The sequence below is a fragment of the Geotrypetes seraphini genome, chromosome 2 (genome assembly GCF_902459505.1).
Source record: "Geotrypetes seraphini chromosome 2, aGeoSer1.1, whole genome shotgun sequence".
In the NCBI taxonomy this organism is placed as follows: Eukaryota; Metazoa; Chordata; class Amphibia; order Gymnophiona; family Dermophiidae; genus Geotrypetes; species Geotrypetes seraphini.
Genome location: NC_047085.1, coordinates 386,996,906 through 387,015,888, shown reverse-complemented (window position 1 = coordinate 387,015,888; position 18,983 = coordinate 386,996,906). Strand labels below are relative to the sequence as shown.

The 18,983-nt window shown below is 46.8% G+C and overlaps 1 protein-coding gene across 4 annotated transcripts in view; it reads left to right on the top strand.

Annotated features, from left to right (window-relative positions):
- The window catches only part of CHN2 (chimerin 2), a 387,683-nt gene that overhangs the window by 147,745 nt on the left and 220,955 nt on the right, over nucleotides 1–18,983 (top strand). For all 4 annotated transcript variants that reach the window (XM_033930756.1, XM_033930753.1, XM_033930755.1 and 1 more), the window contains one exon: nucleotides 1,303–1,588. In XM_033930756.1, the coding sequence (XP_033786647.1) occupies nucleotides 1,303–1,588 (286 nt within the window). The remainder of the gene's footprint in view (nucleotides 1–1,302; nucleotides 1,589–18,983) is intronic.

The following is an 18,983-nucleotide window of genomic DNA, read 5'->3' as shown; positions in this document are numbered from 1 at the left end:
CTTTTAAAAAAACAAGGGGTGTGGTCTAGAGAGTTGCGCGGGGACAGAAATCCCACCCATCCCCGTCAGGATCCTCTCCGTCCCCACCCATCCCCACAAGGAATTACCTCCAACCCCGCCCGTCCCCATAAAAAGCAGCAATTACTTCTGACAGGATCATCAATTCCACAGTTTCTTTTGTGTTTGCGCTGCTGTTTTCCTTGTGGAATCTCTTTGATGGAACCCTTTTTTTGTTTTCTGTTCAGGTAATTAACTTATAAACCTCCTCTTTACTAAGGCTGACATGTCCATTATATTATATGGATGAACCCTGCTTCCAAAGCCTTCCATCCCCGTGGGAGTCCCGTTGGCTAGAGGGGGGTCCCCATGGGAGTCCCGTGGGTTGGGGGATTCCCGCGGGACCCCCGTGGGACCCGCAGGATTCCCGCAATCCCATTCCCGTGCAGACCTCTAGTGTGGTCTATATTGAGCATTCATTAAAAAATATAAATTGAACCTTTATTAATATTTTATCCTACTTTCAGTGAGATTAATGCATATTCTAAGAATCTACATTTTTTCTTATTGAATAACTAATTATATATAACTCCCCCCACCTCTTTTACTAAACCACGATAGCAGTTATTAGCGTAGGGAGCCACGCTGAATGAACCTCCAGTGCTCCCGATGCTCATACAGTTCCTATGAGCATTGGGAGCAGCGCAGAGCATTCAGCGTGGCTCCCTGCGCTAATAACCGCTATCGCAGTTTAGTTAAAGGGGGGTTATCTTGATTCATAATAAGTCCTGATTTTCATAGACCCAAATGGAAGTACGCTATTAAATTCTTGTCTAGTCCAGTTCAGCACATGCTTCCAAAGATGATATTATTTAATTTAATTCCATTCCAAAAAATTATGGAAGTTGTGACAAGTCTCTACTTGAATCATGTTCTAGAAATTTCCCTAAGAGTCTTACTTATTATGTTTGTGGAATTTTGAGATTTATGCCTTTGTGAGCTATTTTGGAAACGCACACAGGTAAGTACTTATGTGCTTTTATAGAATAGCCTTGAAATAGGAATATACACGACCTTCCAACCTAGGTGACCTGTTGTAAAGTTATTCTGAATGTTCCATGTAAGATGAAAAATCCATCAAAATTAGATTGTGATTCAATCTTTCACAATCCTCTTTGCGGAGTTTGATATGGGCCTGCTTTCTTTTATATAATTTAAATAAAATACTGTATAATACCTGATCCAAAGAGGATCAACTCTGCTGTCATTCTAGCTGTGCTTACTTTACTTCTCTTTTCTAAACAGGTTTGGCCATCAGACATTGAACTACAGACTTTTCTATGATGGGAAGCACTTTGTGGGAGGGAAGAGATTTGAATCTATCCATGATTTGGTGACAGATGGTCTGATAACACTGTACATAGAAACCAAGGCTGCTGAGTATATTTCAAAAATGACCAAAAACCCCATATATGAACACATTGGCTATGCCACCCAACTCCGTGAGAAGGTGACCAGAAGGTTGACTAGAACAAAGAGTGAGTCCAAAAAAACCAGTGTCTCAAGTGAGGAGGGTCCTGCTGTAGAAAAGGTAAGGATCTACTTTTCATTCTTTTGTTTCTAGTCAAACCTGTTATATTTGAGTTTTGTACTCAGAGCATAACCATTTGTATTGTAAAGCAAGGAACACTCTACATAGTTGTAGAAGTTCACATCCAGGGATCAAAGGCTTCCTGAGTTGGGGAGGGGGAAGGGAAGTGGTCTCTAGTTAATAAGATTTGGGATTGATTGTAAGTACACACTATTCTTCCTTGGGTTTCTTTCACTGCAGGGGTTGCTTAGGTAGAATTTGACACTGACTCCACACTAGGCTTTGGTGTCTTGTGGTACTCCTTACATTTCCCAACGTGGATATATCTTGCTACTTCAAGTAGAAAATAAAGTAGGATTGGTGCTTAAATATCGGAAGCAGGAGGATACTATTTGGGCTTTTGCCAGGGATTAATGACCTGGATTGGCCACTGTGAGGGTGAGCTACTGGGCTAGACCAACTATTGGTTGGACCCAGTAAGGCTATTCATATGTTCTTATAACTTATGTATTCATGTACTCAATTTCTTATATACTGCCTGCAAGCCTGAGAACTATAGAAGTGGTGTGCATTCAGTATTTTTCCGTCACTGGAGGCTCACAATCTGAGTTTTTTTACCTAGGCAAATTGCTTAATCCCCCATTGCCTCAAGATCACAAGTTGGACGCTGTGGGGGGGATTTGAGCTGGGCATTCCTGTTCTCAGCCTGCATCTCTCATCAGTAGATGACTTCTTCACTCCATTGGCATGCTAATGGTGCTTCCTAGGTGAGAAAAATTTGAGGCTTGCTATAATAAGCAAGATTGAAAGAAAGCTATGCTGTAGGGAAATAATTAGCTAAATTTTAATTAGATATTTAGCTAACTTAAGTGGTTAACGTAGGCTGCTGATTATACTCACCTAAAGTTAACCAAATAAGATGTTCAGTTAATTTTAGGACAGCCATTTCTGCAGCCCAACTTAAATATATAAGTTGTCTGCAATCCCAGCACATATCTCTCCCCTACCAGATTTACTGTATATGGTCTGTGGGCTGCCATTTTTTAAAACAGTTTTATCTGGGTAACCCCTGAAATTACCCAGACACATCTTGAAGTTCCATCCCCAATATTTCTGTGTGCAATCCTGTACAACAGACACTAGGTGTCAGCTTTGCCTAATTTTAAAGTTTAGTAGGCTGTGGAGCCCGTGTCATGTTATACTGGGAATGAGTATTTATAGCATAATCTTCGAGAAATACTGGTCAGCAAACAGGTTTCAGGGAACATCTCTTAATGCATTTGTTCAGTGCAAAATGAGCTCATGTCACACTAGGTTGACAAAAGGCATATACGCTTCTTTCAGATACAATATCTAATGAAAAAGTGATTCTCTGCTCCATCTCCAGACCTTGTGAATTAAGCCAGCATCCGTATTACTTTGTAGACAATAATGTTTGATAAGTGGGATATAAAGTCCCAAATAAACCTGGAAACTTAGGGGTCCTTTTACAAAGGCGCGGTAGCGGTTTAACACAAGGAATACCGCGCGTTAAACCGCCTGCCGCGCTAGTACCTAACGCCTCCATTGGCAAGGCGTTAGGATTTTAGGCTGCCGCGGGGGTTAGCGTGTGATGAAATGTCCGACGCGCTAACCCCGTAGCGCGCCTTGATAAAAGGAACTCTTAATTAAATATGATTTCATTAGAAACTGTAGAAATGAAATATATTTGTTTTAGGATTGCATATTTAGCGCGTTAATGCAATTAATGTGCTAAATATTTAATGTGTCCAATAGACTAATGAACACTGTTTTTCACTTTTACCACTTCTTTAGGGCTTCAGACATGCCATTGTTTGTTCGCTGATATTTTTAGCGATACAGAACACCTTTTTGGCTATGGCTGTGGCCTCTTCATTTGCCCATATGTTTCTATATGTATTATGTCAATTTGTTGAAAATTTTTATATGTATAAAGTGCTCAATATAAATAGTTATAAAAATTTAACTTATCTTAACGAATTTTCATCTCCTTAATAAGATCGGTTCGGGGTATGTCACATACAGTGTTCCCTCTAAGCGGGCGGGTGTTGTGAGCAAACTTTTTTCACTGTGAGCTAAAAATATCGGGCGCCAGCAAGTTATGAGCCAAATAAATATGTTGCTTTCTACCACAGAACTTCCTTACGTTTGTATGGAATCTATCCCCTTTCAACTTTAGAGAGTGCCCTCTCGTTCTCCCTGCCTTAGCTACTAAGTCTATTCCCTTCAGTACCTTGAATGTTTCTATCATGTCCCCTCTCAATCTCCTCTGCTCAAGGGAGAAGAGGCCCAGTTTCTCTAATCTTTCGCTGTACGGCAACTCCTCCAGCCCCTTAACCATTTTAGTTGCTCTTCTCTGGATCCTTTCGAGTAGTACCGTGTCCTTCTTAAAGTACCAGTGCTGGACGCAGTACTCCAGGTGAGGGCGTACCATGGCCCGGTACAGCAGCATGATAACCTTCTCTGTCTCTTCAGTCCAGCATCTGCCCCTTCCATTCACTGTCTGTCTTTCCCTGCCATCTCTCCTCCTGCCCCCTCCCCCACCCCCCAATTTGGTCTAGCATCCATCATCTTCCTTCTGTTCCCCTCATGGTCTGGCATCTCTATCCTTCCCTCCCCCCTGTGGTTTTTAGCATATCTCTCTTCTCATTTCCTCCACTCAGATCTGATCATTCTCTGCTCTCTCTTCCCTTTTCTTCTCTGGTCTTCCTTCTCTATTTTCTGCCTCCATCTAAATTAAATTCTTTCTTACTATTTAGTCCCGTTTCCCTCTTTTCACTGTGTCTACACACAGCTTGTCACCCCTTTCCCTCACCCCTCCATTATCTTACTATTTTCTTCCCCCTTTATTTATCTCCTCCTTCCATCCAGTATGTGTTCTTTCCCCACTTCCATTCAGCATCTGCTCTCCCTTCTCAACTGACATCCATCTGCCTTCTGCTCTCTCTCCCTTCTTCTCACTTCCATCATCTGTCCCCTTCTCTCTCTCTCTCATCTCCTCTATTCCATCATCTGCCCCTTCTCTCTCTCTCTCTCTCTCCCCCCCCAACTTCCATCATCTGCCCCCCTTCCCCTCACCTTTGTGGGTCACTTTCTTTCCCCTGAGGGTGGCTCATGTCACAGGGGAAGCTTTGGCCGAGCAGAACCGCTTGATTAACAGTGGAACTTACTTGATTGATGTCGATGCTGGGGCCCGTTGCCGTTTGAAGGAAAAAAAAAAAAGGTGGAAAAAAGGAACCTGTAAAGGCGAGAGGAAGGGAAACCTCCAGGACAGCTGCTTTTTGCCCTCCTTCAGCGGCCCAAGAGTTCAGACCAGCAGCGGCAGCTGTGTATGCTTTTAACTTCGGCACAGAGCTGCCCCTAATCAATAGTTTAGCGCGGTTTCATGAGGCAGCCTCGGGGCCTTTGATAGCCGGCCCGCTTCGATGATGCGATGTGGGCCGGCCTAGCAAAGGCCCCGAGGCTGCCTTATGAAACCGCGCTAAACTATTGATTAGGGGCAGCTCTGTGCCGAAGTTAAAAGCATACACAGCTGCCGCTGCTGGTCTGGAGGTGCGGAGACAAGGCAGGAGGCAAACGCGGTGGAAGGCAGGAGTCCCGGCGAAGGCAGGAGTCCCGGCACAGCGACTGCAACAGGAAGTTGCAAGTCAGCTGACGCCGGCCTTTCGTTGCGGCGGGGACCGAATCCTTCGCGGACCGGCAAGATTTTGTTTGCGGACCGGCGGTTGAAGAACTGTGCTCTACACTGTGTGCGCTGTGACGAGAAACATGTGCGCTGCGAGGTAATATTTTGTGCGCCAACGCACCCCAGCGCAGCTTAGCGGGAACACTGGTATACCCCGGGGTAAGTTAAATTTTTATAACTATTTATATTGAGCACTTTATATATATAAAAATTTTCAACAAATTGACATAATACATATAGAAACATATGGGCAAATGAAGAGGCCACAGCCATAGCCAAAAAGGTGTTCTGTATCGCTAAAAATATCAGCGAACAAACAATGGCATGTCTGAAGCCCTAAAGAAGTGGTAAAAGTGAAAAACAGTGTTCATTAGTCTATTGGACACATGATTTCTAAATATGGACTAATGTAAAGGAGATGACTGGATTTTTACTTACATAGTGAAATATTTAATGTGCATGAAAACATTCAATCACGATTAACACACTTACCTGCTCCTGCGTAATGAATCTGCAACTTGTTCAGCTTGGAGAAGAGATGACCAAGGGGAGATATGATAAAGGTTTATAAAATACTGAGTGGAATGGAATGGGTAGACATGAATCGCTAGTTTACTCTTTCCATAAATACAAGGACTAGGGGGCATGAAATGAAGCTACTAAATAGTAAATTTAAAACATTCTTTACCAAATGTTTAATTAAACTCCGGAGTTCATTGCCAGAAAATGTGGTAAAAAGCAGGGAAATTTTAAAAAATTTCAGATTATTTGGGAGCCATTAACAAGATACTGTAAAGATTGAAATTATGGCATAGAATAAATATTAATTTTTTCCCTCTTGTTCATACACGTCCAGGGTGGGGTGGGGGGGGGTGGGAATATTTTATGATTTCTTTTGCTTATGAATAATTGTTGGGTATAAGGGAGGGGGGATATTTGATGCGAGTTAGAATTTGATGATATATTAAGTGATGTTAAAGTATAAATGATTGTGTTATATGTTACACTTATTGTGAGCTTTAAAAATTAATTTTAAAAAAAGCAATTATCTCAACAAGGTTTAAAAAGGGATAAAATTGCGGGTCTGATCTAAAGGGGTGAGCATTAGGAGTGTGCAGCCCCCAAAAATTGAATTTTGTGTAGTTTACAGCTTCTGCCTTACAGCTGCTGCTTGATATATATATTAAAAAAGGGATGGTTAACAAGACTAAGCACTCCTTTTATCAAGGTGTGGTAGGCGGTTAACGCGCGGAATACCGCGCATTCAACTGCCTGCCGCACTAGTCGCTAACGCCTCCATTGATGAGGCGTTAGTTTTTTGGCTTGCCGCGGGGGTTAGCGCGTGATGAAATGTCCGATGTGCTAACCCCCATAGCGCACCTTGATAAAAGGAGCCCTAAGAATGTCATAATGTCCCTGTATCGCTCCATGGTGCGACCTCATCTGGAGTATTGCGTTCAATTCTGGTCTCCTTATCTCAAGAAAGATATAGTGGCACTAGAAAAGGTTCAAAGAGCGAACAAGATGGTAAAGGGGATGGAACTCCAATCGTATGAGGAAAGACTAAAAAGGTTAGGGCTCTTCAGCTTAGAAAAGAGTTGGCTGAGGGGAGATATGACTGAAGTCTACAAAATCCTGAGTGGAGTAGAACGGGTACAAGTGGATTGATTTTTCACTCCATTAAAAATTACAAAGACTAGGGGACACTCGATGAAGTTACAGGGAAATACTTTTAAGACTAATAGGAGGAAATTTTTTTTCACTCAGAGAATAGTTAAGCTCTGGAATACATTGCCAGAGGATGTAAAGAGCGGATAGCATAGCTGGTTTTAAGAAAGATTTGGACAAGTTCCTGGAGGAAAAGTCCATAGTCTGTTATTGAGAAAGACATGGGGGAAGCCACTGCATGCCCTGTACTGGTAGAATGGAATATTGCTACACCTTGGGTTTTGGCCAGGTACTAGTGACCTGGATTGGCCACTATGAGAATGGGCTATTGGGTTTGATGAACCATTGGTTTGACCCAGTAAGGCTATTCTTATGTTATCAGGAATTGTGTTTGTTGTATTTTATTTTCAAATGTCTTACCCATTAATTGTGATTAATCACTGTGGCACAATGTGATTAATCGCGATTAAACGTTTTACTCTTTCTGCAGCCTTAATTTGTTTGTGTGTGTGTATATACACATATATATATATATACTAGTCTTTAAGCCCGTTACATTAACGGGTGCTAGAATATATGTCTGTCTGTCTGTCTGTCTTTCTTTCTGTCTAACTCCTGCTGTATTTCTCTCTCCTTGGCCCCCTTTCTCTGTCTGTCTTTCTGTCCCTTTTCCTGCCCCTGTGTCTTTCTCCCTTTCTTTCTGTCTGTCTGTCTCCCTCCCTCCTGCTGTCTGTCTTTCTTTCTATCTGTCTCTCTCCCTGCCCCCTATGTAGCATTCCCTCCCCCTCCATTTCCCTGTGCAGCAGCATTTCCCTCCCCCACCCCACTTTCCTGTGCAGCAGCAACAGCATTTCCCTCCCCTCCACTTCCCGGTGCAGCAGCATTCCCTCCCCCTCCATTTCCCTGTGCACCAGCATTTCCCTCCCCTACCCCACTTCCCTGTGCAGCAATGGCAGCAGTATTTCCCTCTCCCTCTCTGTGCAGCAGCCTTACCTCTGAACAATAAAGTTTTACAGAAATGGGCCATTTTAAGACTTATTTGCATTCTTTATAATCATGCAAATTTTTTCATTTTTGAGTGTCATGTTTCTTTTTTATCTCTTTGGCCTCTGAGGGACCTCCTGTTCTTTTACTTCTCTTTCTGCTTTCCCCCCTTTCGTTCTTTAGTTTCCTTCCCCCCTCTCACTTCCTCCTTTCCTTCCCCTTCTTGATGCATAATTCACGCCAAATACTGCAGAAAAGCACTTAACATCGCAGAACTAACCAATCATAGGGGCACGAACAGGTCCTCCCCCCCCTCTCGCGTCGAACAGCATTCTTCCCACATGACATAATTCCATATGGTCGTCAATCCTTGGCAGTCTAGAGTCGCACAATTATGGAAAACTCACCTTCTGCTGGTCCTGGAGCAGAGCTAATTTGGCAAACGTTTAACTGGGCTTGCTCCTTTTGTCTCTCCGTGGAACCCCGATAGATGGCTTATAGCCTCGGAGGAGCACTTCTGGAGTCTGAACGGTGAAGAGAATTCATTTAAACAGTGGGCAAAGCAGGAAAAATGGCACTACCAGCAAAAATTTATTTTTAAGTTTAAAGGTGCCGCGGCAGCTCCTCTCACGATCGCCGCCTGCGTTGGAAGCCTTCTCCGATGCAGGTGCGGCTCGTGAGAGGAGCTGTTGCTGCACCTTTAAACTTAAAAATAAACTTTGGCCGGTAGTGTCATTTTTTCTGGATGTGATAAACTTCGGGGGGGTCTGCGACAGAGGGAACTTTGTAAGCGCGCATGGGGTGAGCGGGGCTGCGCTCGCACCTCTCCCACCCTGGTTAAAGGCTCGCGCTGGACACGGCCGTTGCTCGTGGCGCCTGGAATTCCCTCATGGAACGAAGAGCTTCAGGAGACCCTTGCTCAAGAGAAACGATGGGTGAGTGAGAGGCGGCGCTACCTCTATCCCCCCTTGAGGAGGTAAGGCCGGCCGTCCCCGCTACCAGGTGCCTGGCACGCTTCATGGAGAGGTGGCTCCCTTCGTGGGGGCGAGGCGAATGCCGACCAGAGCACGCGAGGCGGGCGGCTACACGGATCATCGGGGACTGCTGGAGCTGGAGCTGCCGTGCGAGCTGCCGGAGGGGGTGGCGGCAGGGTGTGCAGTGGCGCTGCTGTTGTTGTCAGAGCTCGCCGCCTTCTCCAACCTTTACCGGGCCCTTTGAAAGCAGCGCTAGGTGGAGAGCAGAGAGCCTGTTGTGAGGTAATAGGCGCGCATGCGCACTCGTGCGGCCACATCCCGACAGAAAAGGGATCAGGGAACACGCGTCGCTAGTGCGCATGCGCGGGCTAGCATTTTATTATTATAGATAAATCTTAAAATATTAAATATAAAATTTATATTAATTTATTTTAATGTTGTCAGAACCACAAACATTTGTATTATCATGTTTTCACATGCACACTGCTGTAAAGGTTTGGGAAATGGTAAAATGTGGCAGTGGATAATGAGGAGAGAGGGAAGCAGCTCTGGAGTTGAGGGACCTTTTCCCCTTTTCATACAGAAAAAGGTTCCAAACAAATTTGAGGAATTAGTGCTGGTAAAACTGAGTGAAGAAAATGTTTGAGATATATTAGTGCCTCTTAAAACAGCACATTTTACAGCTGAGATGCAGGGTTATCTTCATGACATGTGAGGATAAAATCTGTGACAGACAAAATGGAAAAGACAACCAAAGAAAAGAAAAGCTAAGTAACAGCTGAAAAAACGGACTGTGCCTTTACCTTAGATCTTGTGTGGACTGGATGACTGAAGAGTGCTGCCATCACTATGGGAGGTGTGGCTCACTGGTAGAGCTGCTGCCTTTGCACCCAGAGGTTATGAGATCAAATCCCAATGCTGCTTCTTGTGATCCTGGGCAAGTCACTTAATCCTCCATTGCCCTCCACTTTGAAATGCCAAAGTGGTATACCTCTTTCCCCTAATTTAAAATTTTGCCCTGGATTACTGATCCAAATTCAGTTCAGAAGAGACTTTAAAAATGTGACCTGTGTGACATAAGCTGTAGCAACCAAAGCAGTAGCGTCTCAGCTCCTGTCATATCTCTAGGACTTTGACCTCTGGAGACAGAAGGGGGAGGAATGTAAACCATGCATTCTTCAGGTGCATGTGCTAAACAGCATGCTGATATTCAAAGCAAATTAAGTGGTCAGGAGCCTCTCATGCCTGCTTAAATCACATACCACAACCTAACCCTCGATATTCAGCAGCACTAAAGTGGCCAGTACCACTGAATATTGCCTCCGACTGCCCCCAGAAAGAGTGGGCAGGTCAGGGGCAATATTGGAGTTGACGTTAGGGGGGAGCCTGGGGTTATGTGGATTAGTGCTGCCCTATTCAGGGAAAAAATTTTCAATTTGATCCAGCCCATTGAATTGGTTTTTCAGTTCGATTCACTTTTCCTACCCAATTTGTCTTTTTTTTTTTTTTTTTTTTCAAATGTCCTGGCGGGTTTATTTTGTAGCCTCTTCACTCACCCCACTCCCCTGTGCCCCCTCCAACCCCATGCCGGCACTGTGGTGTGAACAAAATAAACAAAAAAGACTTTCTCTTTCTGTTAGGTCCTAGCTCACACTCGCTATCTAATACTAGCTCTGGCAGGATACACATTTCAAATCTGGCATTGTAATCACAAAATAGAAAAAAAAAATTTCTTACTTTTCATGTCTTGTCATTTTATTATTCAAATCATGTGGGTCCCAGGCTCTGTTTTCTGTTAACTCGCTTGTCAGGGTCTCCTGCCCATTTGATGTTTCCTTCTTTTTCCAGGCTCACCATCTATCTTCCATCTCTGTACCTTCCTTTCCACTGCCATACCCAATATTTATTTCTTTCCCACTGTCTACCATCTCTCTCTCCCCCGCCCCATGCCTTGTGCCTTGGGTCAAACCTTTCTATTCCCCTCCATGCATCTCTCTCTCCTTCCCCTCGATTATCATTGTCCAACATTTCTCCATGCATGTCTCCCTCCCCTCCACCATATGCAGGATTTCTCCCTCTCACCCCTTTCTAACTCTTTGTTGCATTTATCCCTTCCTCTCCTCCACCCTATGTCCAACAATTCTTCCTCTCTCCCCCCAAGGGGAGCGCTTTTAATCCATCCTATCCCCTTCTTCAGCAGCTCTCCATACCTCCTTCCCAATCCCCCTGTGAAGCAGCTTTCCATCCCTCCCTCCCATCCCTCTTTGTAGCAGCTTTCCATCCCTCTCACCCATCCCCTGTGCAGTAGCTTTCCCTTCCTCCTTCCCATACCCCTGTGCAACACCTCCCAACTGACCCCCCTCCACAATGAGATCTGACAAACGGGCCTCCCACAGCAGCAGCAGTGGTGGTGGCCGGCAGGAAGAGGCAATGCTCTGAACTGGGCTGCTTCTGGCCTGCCCTGCCAGTGCTTCCCTCTACCCCATCATCAGTGATGCGGCAGAGGGAAGGCCCTGATGGGGCAGACCAGGAGCAGCCTGTTTCGAGCACTGCCTCTTCCCACCAGCTACCGCCACCACTGCTGCTGCTTTAGGAGACCCTGAGGTGTCAGGATTCACTGAATCATAGTAACATAGTAGATGACGGCAGATACATACCCAAATGGTCCATCCAGTCTGCCCAACCTGATTCAATTTAAATTTTTTGTAAAATATTTTTTCTTCTTAGCTATTTCTGGGCAAGAATCCAAAGCTCTACCCGGTACTGTGCTTGTATTCCAACTGCTGAAGTCTCTATCAAAGCTCTCCAGCCCATCCACACCCTCCCAGCTATTGAAGCCCTCCCCAGCCCATCTTCAACCAAAAGGCCATATACAGATACATACCATGCAAGTCTGCCCAGTACTGGCCTTTGTTCTTCAATATTTACTATTATTTTCTGATTCTGGATCCTCTGTGTTCATCCCACGCTTTAAACTCTGTCACCGTTTTCCTCTCCACCCCCTCTCTCGGGAGCGCATTCCAGGCATCCACCACCTTCTCTGTAAAGTAGAATTTCCTTACATTACTCTTGTATCTACCACTCCTCAACCTCAAATTATGCCCTCTGGTTTTACCATTTTCCTTTCTCTGGAAAGATTTTGTTCTACATTAATATCTTTCAAGTATTTGTATGTCTGAATCATATCTCCCCTGTCCCTCCTTTCCTCTAGGGTATACATATTCATGGCTTCCAGTCTCTCCTCATACATCTTCTGGTTCAAACCTCCTATCATTTTCATCGCCCTCCTCTGGACCACTTCTTTTTATGTCCTTTGCCAGATACGGTCTTCAAAACTGAACACAATAGTCCAAGTGGGGTCTCACCAACGACCTGTACAGGGACATGCATCAACACCTTCTATTGGCTATGCCTCTCTTTATACAGCCCAGCATCTTTCTGGCAGCAGCCACCGCCTTGTCACACTGTTTTTTTCGCCTTTAGATCTTCGGTGAATCTGATTTTTTTTTGTTTGTTTGCAAGAAAATCGATTTGAATCGGCAAATCAGGCAGCACTAATGCAGATGCCAGCAATATTCAGTGCCAGCACCCTCATAGCTAAGCAGGTTAATGTAGGACAGCTCAAAAACTATCCTAAATTAATCTGCATAGCTATGGGGCCCCCAGTTCTGAATATTGGCAGGGACCCACATAACTATTTTTGCTGCTAAAAACCCTCCTCCACCAGGCCTAACTGATTTTTCTGAGGCCCTTGTTTTTGCGTTATACAAAAAAAGGAAAAACACAACCCCACGTATAATAATACACAGCAGAAAAAGAGTTGGGAAGGGACAAAGTTGACCAACTTCAAGGACAATCAATTTATAAAACCATATAAATAGTTAAAACATACAAGAAATTATGCAAGGCTAACAGAGTCTTTCAATCCTTTTTGTACTGGACCCCAACACGCCATTCAGCTTATGCAATACCTCGCAGCGCTTTTCAGATTGAAATCATGTTGATTTTGCAGGCTTTCAACTACTTATTAAGAGAATTCCTTTTTGCTGGGTTTTTTTTTAAAGGCTTTATTTATACACTACTGAAGAAGGCTTTCAGCTGAAACTCGGACCGTGTTGGGATCCAGTACAATAGGGCTTGAAAGACTGTTAGCCTTGCATCATTTCTTGTATATGTTTAAACTATTTATATATTTTTAATAAATTGATTGTCCTTGAAGATGGTTGACTGTGTCCCTTCCCAACTCTTTTTCTGCTGCCTTTGTTTCTGCAGCAGGCCTTTGCGAATGGCTCCTGCGACCTCTTACAACAAGTTGTGGTTCTCAATGTAACTAGGCTTCTATCTTTGCCTTCTTAACTATGGGGGACTGAGTGTGTATTCTCCTGATCTCAGAGATGCTTATACAGTACATCTTCCAGTTTTCCTTCTCCAAATCATTTATCAATAAAAGTTGCTTCCTTTTCCCTCTCTTTAGCTCCCAGAGTTGTTGTTTTTTTTAACCAAGTCCCTGATGGTAGCAACTCATCTCCAAAGTAAGAGCAACTTTTCTTCTCATGTCTTAATGACTGGCTGCAGACAGCTTTATCAAAATATCTAGCTGTCTCATAGAAATACAGAAAAAGTAAAAATTTTGACAGATAAAAACCATATGGCCTATCCAGTGTGTCTCTCGGGGCCGTTACAATTTATCTCCTGCATCAATTTGGAGAGACAACTTTTCAGTCTACAAAATAGATACCAATGGAGTTCTTTTTAAAATTTATTATCCCAGGACAAGCAGGCAGGTATTCTAGTGGGTGATGTCATCCAACAGAGCCCCGATACGGACATCTCACAAGCATGTCTTGCTTGAAGAAACTCAGAAGTTTCGAGATGCCCGCACCGCGCATGCGCCAGTGCCTTCCCGCCCGATGGTCCGGGCATGTCTCCTCAGTTCTTTTTCTTCCGCGGAGCTGAGAAGTTTACTTCAATTCTGCGCCCATTGAATCTGTTTTTTGCCTTCTGTATTGCCGTGGGTTGGGTTCTTTTGGCTCTCCCGTGCGTTTATTTCTTTCTTTGATTTCTTTTTTTTAAAAAAAAAAAAAAAAATTTTTTCTTCCGACACCGGGTCGGCCGCGTGGCTGGGGCCCCGCGCCTTCGACCTTGTGGCGGAGCTTTTCCGGCCTATGTCCCGGCCGATCACTGGTTTTAAAAAGTGCAGCAAGTGCCAGCGCGCGATTTCGCTCACGGACCTGCATCGACGCTGCCTACAGTGTCTGGGCCCGGATCACTTTCCGAAATTGTGCCGGCCTTGCTCCACTCTGATGGCGCGAGCGTTTAAGCGCCGTTGTCTGCTGTGGGAGTCCATGTTCAAGATGGAAGTTTTGTTGGATCCTTCAGCTTCGACATCAACTGGTGCTTCGACTCCGTCGGCGAAGCCATCTACCTTCCCGGCTGCTTCGGGCCTTCTGAAACCGGCCTCGTTCCTGCCGGTTTCGGCCTCGACCTCGGCGACGGTGCCTTCCTCCGTCTCCTCGGAACAGGTATCGACCCCTACAGTTCCACCGGTGGTGCTTAAAGTGCCGAAGGCTGGCAAGCAGAAGCACGCGGCACCGAAAGAGCGCGGAGACCGTGTGGAAGGGCCCCCTTTTGGTGCGGATCCCTCCATATCGGCTTCGTTGCGGTCCATTCTGGAGGCTCAGTTTGTGGAACTAATGACCACCATGGGACCCCGGCTGATTGCCTCGATCCAGGGTGACCTCCCAGTTCCGGCTCCGAGGGGCGGGCCGCCCCCTCCTCCTCTACCGCGCCGCTCGACCTCGTTACTCGGCGAGGAGGAGCGGCGGGCGGTGTCCGGTTCCTCAAGGCGGTCATCGGGTAGTGCCATGCCTCCCTTGGAACCGATTCCCTCAAGAAAGGCCTCCCTTAGTGATATGCCTCCCTTGGAGCCTATTCCCTCGAGGAAAGCTTCCCTTAGGTACTTGCCTCCCTTGGAACCTATTACCCCGCTCCATGACACAGTGTGGTGTCCACCTTCGAGGCCTCCCAGTCCTGGGCATAGCAGGAAGCAGGACGAGTTCTTCCGAACCCCCTATCAAGCCTGGACGGCTTCTGGGGAGGCACCGACTCTTCCGCCTCTGCGATCGACGGCCTCGAGTCCTATCTGCTCCTTAGAGGCTTCTGGGGACCAGTATTCTCACAGAAGGGCTCGATCCCCTTCCAGGCATCGAGAGGGGCATCGATCCAGACACTCTTCGAGGCATTCCTCTCGGCACTCAACCGTCTCGCCTCAGAAGAAATTGCCTCGGATGGGGTATTCTGCTTCGGCTGGGTCTCCTCCTCCGGGCCCGGAGTTCGAGGACCCCGAGGTGTTTTACTCGCCCTGTTGCTCACAGGCTTCTGTGGAGCCCGAAGCCTCGACTTCTTCTAGTCCTTCTCGAAGACCGGCGCTGGCGGACCAACTGTCCTTTTCCTCGTTTCTCAGGCAGATGGCGGATGACATGGACATTACCCTCGATGCTGGGTCTCGATACTCCAAGGAGTATCTCGATACCATGCACTTGCCTCGTCCTCCGGCCGAGTCCTTACGCCTGCCTCTGCACAAGCTCCTCGACCAGACCTTCATGAGGTGCTTTGAGTCTCCTTACTCTATCCCTGCGGTCCCTGGAAAATTGGATGCTCGGTACCGCACAGTGCATCATAAGGGCTTCGAGGGACCTCAGCTTTCTCATCAGTCCCTCCTGGTCGAATCCTCGCTCAAGCGGTCTCATCCTGGCCAGGTGTATGCTTCGGTGCCTCCGGGCCGCGAGGGCAGGACCATGGATAAGTTTGGACGACGCATCTATCAGAATTCTATGATGGCGTCCCGAGTCCTGAATTATAATTTCCACTTTGCCACCTACTTGGAATTTTTTCTGCCTGTGCTTCGGAAATTCACGCTCTACATCGAGTCCCAGGCTCAGTTTGAGTTTGAGGAGGTGGTTGCTTCGCTGTCCCAGCTTCGTCTTCAGTTGATGCAATCTGCCTATGATGCTTTCGAGCTCTCGGCCCGAGCAGCAGCCTGCTCTGTGGCGATGCGCTGTTTGGCCTGGTTGCGGACCATTGACATGGACCCAAATCTTCAGGACCGCCTAGCAAACGTCCCTTGTGCTGGGGCGGATCTTTTTGACGAATCCATCGAGACTGTCACGAAGAAATTGTCGGATCATGAAAAGTCCTTCCAGTCCATTCTTAGGCCGAAGCCTAAGCCTCAGCAGTCTCGACTCTCTCGACTGCCATTGATATATCAGTGGCGTTATCAGCCGAGGCAAGCTCCTCCTGCGAGGCAACCTGCGAAGCGGCAGCCTCCTCAGAAGGCTCAGCAAAAGTCTCAACCGTCTGCTGTCCCTAAGGCTCAGCCTTTTTGACTGTCTCGTCGAGGGCATAACCAGTCTCGTTGTGCCTCCCCCTGTTTTTCCCATCGGAGGGCGCCTCCATTATTTTTATCATCGCTGGGAGGCCGTAACCACCGATCTATGGGTCCTTACTATCATCAGGGAAGGATACTCTCTTCAATTCCATCGGGTCCCTCCGGACCACCCTCCAAGAGAGTATCCTTCCAACTTGACACAGACCGCCCTTCTTCTTCAGGAAGCCCATGCTTTGCTCCGGCTCCGGGCCGTCGAGCCGGTCCCTGTGGACCAACACAACCAGGGATTTTACTCCCGGTACTTCCTTGTTCCGAAGAAGACGGGCGACCTGCGACCCATTTTGGATCTCAGGGTCCTCAACAAATTCCTAGTCAAAGAGAGGTTTCGCATGCTGACACTTGCTTCTCTCTACCCCCTCCTTGAGCAGAACGACTGGTTGTGCTCTCTGGATCTCAAGGAGGCCTACACTCACATTCCCATTCATCCGGCCTCTCGCAAATTCCTCAGATTTCGGGTGGGACATCTACATCTGCAGTATCGAGTGCTTCCATTCGGTCTGTCTTCGTCTCCCAGAGTCTTCACGAAGTGTCTGGTAGTGGTGGCCGCTGCACTCCGGAACCAGGGTCTTCAGGTATTTCCCTACTTCGATGACTGGCTCATCAAGGCTCCCTCGGCATCGGGGGTCATCTCGGCGACCCTGTCCACAATTCTGTTCCTGCAGAGTTTGGGATTCGAGATCAACTTTCCCAAATCTCATCTACAGCCTACACAGTCGCTCCCCTTCATCGGGGCGGTCCTGGATACCATTCGTCTCAGAGCATTCCTTCTTCCTCAGCGCATGGATGCTCTTCTTCATCTCTGCCAGTCTGTGTCTTCTCGCCAGTCCATCTCAGTGAGACACATGATGGTCCTCCTGGGCCACATGGCCTCTACAGTTCATGTGACGCCGTTAGCCAGACTCCATCTCAGAATTCCTCAGTGGACCCTGGCATCTCAGTGGACTCAGGTGGCGGATCCGTTGACTCGACACATCATCGTCACTCCTGCTCTTCGGCAGTCTCTGCTTTGGTGGATGACCTCTTCGAATCTATCCAGAGGTTTGCTGTTTCACTCTCCTCCCCACCAGAAGGTCCTCACAACCGATTCCTCGACCTATGCCTGGGGAGCTCATCTGGATGGGCTTCGCACTCAGGGATTCTGGACCAGTGCGGACCGCCTCCATCAAATCAATCTTCTGGAGCTCAGAGCCATCTTCAATGCTCTTCAGGCATTTCAACATCTGCTTCACGACATGGTGGTCCTGATTCGCACAGACAATCAGGTGGCCATGTATTATGTCAACAAGCAGGGGGGCACGGGCTCGGCCTCCCTCTGCCAGGAAGCTCTCAGAGTCTGGGATTGGGCGGTTCGCCACAACGCCTTCCTCAAAGCTGTCTACATTCAGGGGAAGGACAATGTCTTGGCGGACAACTTGAATCGTCTACTCCAGCCTCACGAATGGACTCTCCATTCCACACCCCTTCATCAGATCTTTGCTCAGTGGGGGACGCCTCAGATAGACCTCTTTGCGGCTCCCCACAATTTCAAGCTGCCTCAATTTTGCTCCAGGATCTACACTCCTCATCGCCTCGAGGCAGATGCTTTTCTGCTGGATTGGGGGAATCGCTTTCTGTATGCGTTTCCTCCGTTTCCTCTCATTCAAAAGACTCTGGTCAAGCTGAGGTCCGACCGCGCCACCATGATTCTGATTGCTCCTCGGTGGCCCCGTCAACCTTGGTTCTCCCTTCTACTTCAACTCAGCAGCAGGGAGCCATTTCTCCTTCCAGTGTTTCCTTCACTGCTTACTCAACATCAGGGATCGCTACTTCATCCCAACCTGCAGTCTCTCCACCTGACAGCTTGGTTCCTCTCAACGTAACTCCTCACCAGTTTTCCCAGGCGGTGAGGGATGTCTTGGAGGCTTCCAGGAAGCCTGCTACTCGTCAATGCTACTCCCAAAAATGGACTAGATTTTCTTCATGGTGTATTTCCAATTCAAAGGAGTCTCAGCGAGCCTCCCTATCCTCTGTGTTGGACTATCTTCTACACTTGTCTCAGTCTGGTCTCAAGTCGACCTCTATTCGAGTCCACCTGAGCGCTATTGCGGCTTTCCATCAGCCTCTGCAAGGGAAACCTCTCTCTGCTCATCCTGTGGTTTCCAGATTTATGAAAGGAATTTTTCATGTCAATCCTCCTCTCAAACCGCCTCCAGTGGTTTGGGATCTCAATGTTGTCCTTTCTCAGCTTATGAAACCTCCTTTTGAGCCTCTAAGAAAGGCTCCACTAAAGTTTCTCACTTGGAAAGTGGTTTTTCTGGTGGCCCTCACTTCTGCTCGCAGGGTCAGTGAGCTTCAGGCCTTGGTGGCGGACCCACCTTTCACAGTATTCCATCATGACAAGGTGGTCCTCCGCACTCATCCAAAATTCCTACCTAAAGTGGTCTCTGAATTTCATCTCAACCAATCCATTGTACTTCCAGTGTTTTTTCCAAAGCCTCATTCTCATCCTGGAGAATCAGCTCTACACTCTCTGGACTGTAAACGTGCTTTGGCTTTCTACTTGGATCGCACCAAACCACACAGAACTGCTCCTCAACTTTTCGTCTCCTTTGATCCAAACAAGTTGGGACGACCTGT